The sequence below is a fragment of the Trachymyrmex septentrionalis genome, unplaced genomic scaffold, assembly GCF_001594115.1.
Source record: "Trachymyrmex septentrionalis isolate Tsep2-gDNA-1 unplaced genomic scaffold, Tsep1.0 scaffold454, whole genome shotgun sequence".
NCBI lineage: Eukaryota > Metazoa > Arthropoda > Insecta > Hymenoptera > Formicidae > Trachymyrmex > Trachymyrmex septentrionalis.
This window is the reverse complement of record NW_017305627.1, coordinates 19,132-24,731: the sequence shown is the minus strand read 5'-3', so window position 1 is coordinate 24,731 and position 5,600 is coordinate 19,132. Positions and strand designations below refer to the sequence as shown.

General features: G+C 33.5%; 1 protein-coding gene across 1 annotated transcript; it reads right to left on the bottom strand.

The window, feature by feature from the left end:
- Nucleotides 1-657: 657 nt before the first annotated feature.
- On the bottom strand, nucleotides 658-2,793 carry LOC108751493 (the record flags this gene model as incomplete). Its single annotated transcript, XM_018491725.1, has 2 exons — nucleotides 897-2,793; nucleotides 658-767 (listed from the first exon to the last, which is right to left on the bottom strand). Coding segments are annotated over exons 1-2 (1,797 nt in total), but the record flags the coding sequence as incomplete, so codon positions are not given.
- Between the last annotated feature and the right edge of the window lie 2,807 nt (nucleotides 2,794-5,600).

The window sequence follows — 5,600 nt, the reverse complement described above, 5'->3', positions numbered from 1 at the left end:
AATTCTAATTTTTAAGCGCCTAGACAATATCCGCGAACCGAGTAGTTTCTTAACCGAATAGAAGCACGCATTCCCCAAATTAATTCTTCTCTTGAGCTCTTCTCTTATTTCATTAGTTTGGTTTAAAATCGATCCTAAATACTTAAAATTGCTAACCCGTTCAAAAATTTTATCACAGACGACCAGGTTTCCGTTATTATGAATATTCTGAATTCTATCAGTGACCATATATTTAGTTTTTTCAACGTTTATTTGCAGCCCCAGTTCTTTCGTTTTATCTAATAGAATTTTAGCGTTATTTATTAGTGTTTCTTTATTATCTCCCAACAAAGCAATATCGTCCGCATATGTTAATATTTGTGTTGTACCGTTCAACTGCAAACCATCATTACTCTTCTGCATTTCTTTAATAGCATATTCCAATACTAGATTAAACAGAAGAGGTGACAATGCATCCCCCTGCTTTAATCCGCTATGAATATTAAAAGTTTCCGACATTTGATTACCTATTCTTACTCTACCTCTGGTATCTTTTAAACAAACTTGGACTAAGTTAGCCAATTTTTTGGGTATCCCCCACCGAGTTAAAATTTCATACATTTTCTCCCGTTTTATCGAATCATACGCTTTTTTAAAATCAATGTAAAGTTGATGTACCGATTGGTCGAATTCCCATTTTTTCTCCAAGATTTGCCGAATAGTAAAGATTTGGTCCGCAGTCGATCTATTTCTCCTAAAGCCGCATTGATGATCTCCAATTATCTCATCTGCATATGGTACAAGCCTCATTAATAAAATATTCGACAGAATTTTATAGCATGTAGGTAAAAGTGAGATACCCCGGTAATTATTACAACTCATTTTGTCCCCCTTTTTGAAAATCGGGATTATAATTGAATCTTTCCATTGTTCCGGCAATGCTTCTTTATTCCATATTAAGATAATTAATTTCTGAATTTCTTCTATCAATCTACTTCCCCCCCATTTAATCAGTTCCGCCGGAATCAAGTCATTACCCGGTGCTTTGTGATTTTTTAATTTTTTAATCGCGCTTTCTACTTCTGAAATTGTCGGTTCGTTAATCCTAGGTTCAGCCGTGTGATACTCAAAATTCTCTATTTCCCGGTCGTTTTCAGATTCGACATTCAATAACCGATCAAAATAATTTTTCCATGTGTTTAAAACTGCCGTTGTATCCGTAACTAAATTATCGTTCTCATCTTTCACCATTTCCGTCCTAGCTTGGAATCCCTTTCTAAAATTATTTATCCCCATGTACGTGCCTCGTACGTTACTGCTTTTACAATTTTCATCTATTTCTTCAATTTTACGTTTTAAGTATTGACGCTTCTTAATTTTAAACATATTATGAGCCTCTTGCCTAATCTTAAGAAACTGATCCCGAGTTTCCTTCGTATTTTGAGCCAACCACGTGATGCGCGCTTCGTTTCGTACTTTAACAATTTTTACGCATTCTTCGTCAAACCACGGCTTGTTTTTGTTCCTTTTACAAAAACCAACCGTGGCCTCCGCCGATTTTACTATCGCGTCTCGTACGTTTTCCCAGTGTTTATCAACCGTGTTATCATCCGATTCATCTATTTCCTTTGAAGCCGCGAGTCTATTCGTTACTTCGACCGCGTATTTTATTCCGTTTTCTCCCTCGATCAAACCTTGTACATTTAGACGTTTAGTTCCAAACAACTGCCCGTTAGTTTTGTTTAGCGAAAGACGTTCCCTGATTTTGGCAATTACAAAGAGGTGATCCGAGTCGCAATCCGCCCCCCTATAAGACCTGACATCGAGTACGTTCGTGTGACGCCGTTTATCTGCAAGAACGTGATCAATTTGGTTACGCGTGCCTCCATCCGGGGAAATCCAAGTTTGTTTATGGATATTTTTGTGTTTAAAATACGTGCTTTTGACGATAAGATTTTTGCCGGTCGCAAAGTTAATTACCCTCACTCCGTTATCGTTACTTTCCTCGTGCAAACTTTCGAGCCCGATCGTTGGTCTAAAAATGTCCTCTTTACCGATTTTCGCGTTAAAATCTCCCACGACTATTTTCATGTAATCGTTCGGTAATTGATCCACGAGGTGTTCGAGTTCTTCGTAGAACCCGTCTTTAATTTCGCCATCTTTATCTTCCGTCGGCGCGTGTACGTTGATTATCGCGATCTTGTACCATCGGCCCTGCACAACGAGCAATCCTAATCTTTCGTTTATAAATTTAATGTCTTTTACCGCGGATAAGATTTTCCTATTAATCATAAAACCGATGCCAAGACTATGGATCTCCGACCCTCCATAGTGAAGCGTGTACGAACCCGCATTAATCGAACCTTCCCCAGCCCATCTTGTTTCTTGCAACGCGACAACTTCTACCCCGTACTTTTCAACCTCCCCGACCATCGATTGAAACGCCCCAGGTCTGTAAAGACTTCGGACGTTCCACGTACCCACCTTGAAGTCTCCCCCGCGTTTCGACTTTATACGACATGAATTCCCCGAGGTAGTCCCCACCCGGAGATCCGAACGGGGGACTAGTTTACCTCCGGAAAATTTTACCCCAGAAGAATCCATGGCGAGTTTTGTTTGTTACAAGATAAAGTCGTTTCACGGTGTGAGCCTATCAAACCCACGCCCAACCCCCAAACAGGAGGACCATTCCAATCGGCTGTCCGCGACTGCTTATTCAATTTATTCGCAGCTAGCCTCTATCCTCAACCGAGATAGCGAGGCTTTTCCTCTATCCGCAACCCGAGGACGCGCTGTGTCGTGGTGATTGGGACCCACCCACCCCGGGGATCACTATTGCAATATTCATAATAATACTTTTATTATATACAAAATGTTATTAGGATATACTAATATAGAGGAAAAGAAACACTCCAAGCCGCACTCCATTTTGGCCAACATAAAATCAGGAGAGTTGCGCTACTATATATACTGTGACTTCGGTACGAGTGTGTAGCTCCACGCACCGAATGCCAGGGGACATCATTCCTGCCGGTGCGTGTACACACGGCAATATTGTACACAGCACATTGCACACACGACGCTATTGGGTTGTTTATATTGTACACTTAATACGCGTATTAACTAGTAACTTTCTATTAAATTATTTTAATTTTAGCGATGTATTTAAAGAATAATGTACTAAATTGGTACAATCTCTGGTAAAAAAATTTCTTTGAATTTCTCCGAAAATTTTCTCCGAAAATTCTGAAAAAGTCTGAAAATTTTCCTGAAAATGTCTGTATTTTCGGACACGTTGCAGAGCCTTTCAGAGAGAATTTTTCAGTATAAATTCAAATATTTGTCAGAGACTTTTAAAGATTTTCATAAAACTTTTTACAATATATTCATGGACTTTAATTTTTCAAAAATTTTCAGACATTTTCAATGCGATACTTGAAAAAAATTTCTATTTTAAAACTTATAAATTTTGTTTCTTTATTTAACAGAATTGTTCTATACAAAATATATGTAATGATTTTACCTGATATTATTTTGAAAAACACACTTACCTAGTGGGATTTGAACCTAGGACCTTTGGATTATGAGTTTCCTACATTATGTATAATACATTACTTCTTCAACTGATAAGTGTGTTATCTATTTAAATTTCAGAGACATTGAATTCGCGCAAAATTCAGGGCCCTTGAACATTCAGACCCTTGAAAATGATTTTTAAAGGAATCCTCTGAAAGCCTCTGAAAAGTAAGATACTATAACATTAAAATTCTATCTTTGCAAAGATATCACTGAATTCCCGAATTTCAACAAAATTCAAGGATTTTTTAGACTTGGAAATGATTTTCAGAGAATTCACTGAAAATCTCCGAAAAATGAAAATCCGCGAAAATTCTATCTTCAAAGACATCACTGAATTTCCGAATTTCAGCGAAATTCAATAACTTTTAGACATTTAGAAATGATTTTCAGAGAATTTTAAAAAGTAATTTGTCATTATGTATTGAAATAAAGTATATTTACGATTTGTATTGTAACGCGTCAAATCGTTACTTTTAATTATTACTTTAATTCGCTATAAATAATGAAATATCTTTTTCAATAAACAACGCGTGATGTGTGTGTGTGTGTGACAAGTTATTTTTTAAAATAATTTTTTCCCAATATTTGGGTTTTTAGTTAATCATTCTAATACTAACAAAATTGCACCGTCATTATCAAATCGTTATCATCAAACATAAATGACGATAAAAGTAACGGCATTACTCTCTATCAGAGTAAAAAAAACGTATATCCATATACAATTCCATTAAAAATATCGATTTTCATATAATTATGAGTAACATAAATGTAATATTAAGTATTAAATAAACATTTTACTATTTTTTAATTTTTTTCATACTATATATGAATAAAAATCCATTAAGCACTTTAACATTAAAGATCATATTTTAGATATTTTTTTTCATAGAAATGTAACAGATAATATTTTGAATCTCCCTCTTCGCAGAGATGTAGAAAATCATAATTTGGATCTTTCGAATTATAACGATATGGATATAGCAAAATGTTAAATTTCCCATTTTGAAGCCAATTATCACTTTCAGAATTTTTTGATTTCGAATTTTGCGAAGAAGTCTTCAATCTTTTTATACAGTAATAACTTACAATATGAGTTACTCTTGTGTTATATTTTATTAATTACTGATGATGTATAAACGAGCTGAATATGAAGGATTTAACTTTTAGTTTAAATCTATTTTGTGATTCATGTAACATTACACAAGATAGCATTAATTTTTCTAGGTGTAATTTTGCAAATATTTTATATTAACAGGTTATCTAAATTAGGTATTAAGCATTTATTTAACATGTGATATGAGATGAGATATTAATTTAAGTATAATTAAAGTAAACATACAAATGTAAATGTGATGGATAGTTGCTTGTCCAATCAAGTGTGGCACCCGACGGATAACTGATATGCAAGCTACAGACGATTAGTTATCGGCATCTTTGTATTTAATGTTCTGGTTGTCGCTACGCGCGTTTATTGTATTCATGCCATGACAACCGTTCTGTCTTTTGTCTAAACAAAACTTGTTATCCGCACAACCTTTAGTCGTCAAGTCCGTTTTGACTGAATAAGACTTCTTACAATCTATCTCTAAAAACTCTTTTATTCCCAACAAAATGTTTAAGAGAATGAATCAAATACAATATTCAATTCTCTTCAATAACAGTAAATATTAAAATATATTATATTATAATTAAAATGTAAGGGTAAAGTCATGATATAAAAATAGTTAAAACCAAATAAAGGAAAACAAATGCGTTAAATAAGCAATTATATATACATTAACTACTAATAAAAATAATAATAAAAAATTTAATATAAATTATTAATTTTTTGCATAATACAGGTGTAGTTTGAGTTTTAAATGTATATACTAAATAAATAACATTTAACTATATTATTTAATGAGTACATAATATTTAATTAAATACATTTTTTTAATGATATACATTAAATATATGTAATTTATAAAATAATACTTAAAATACCTGTAATTTAACATATCAAAGCATTGTCATATAATTTATAATATAATAAATAAATTCAT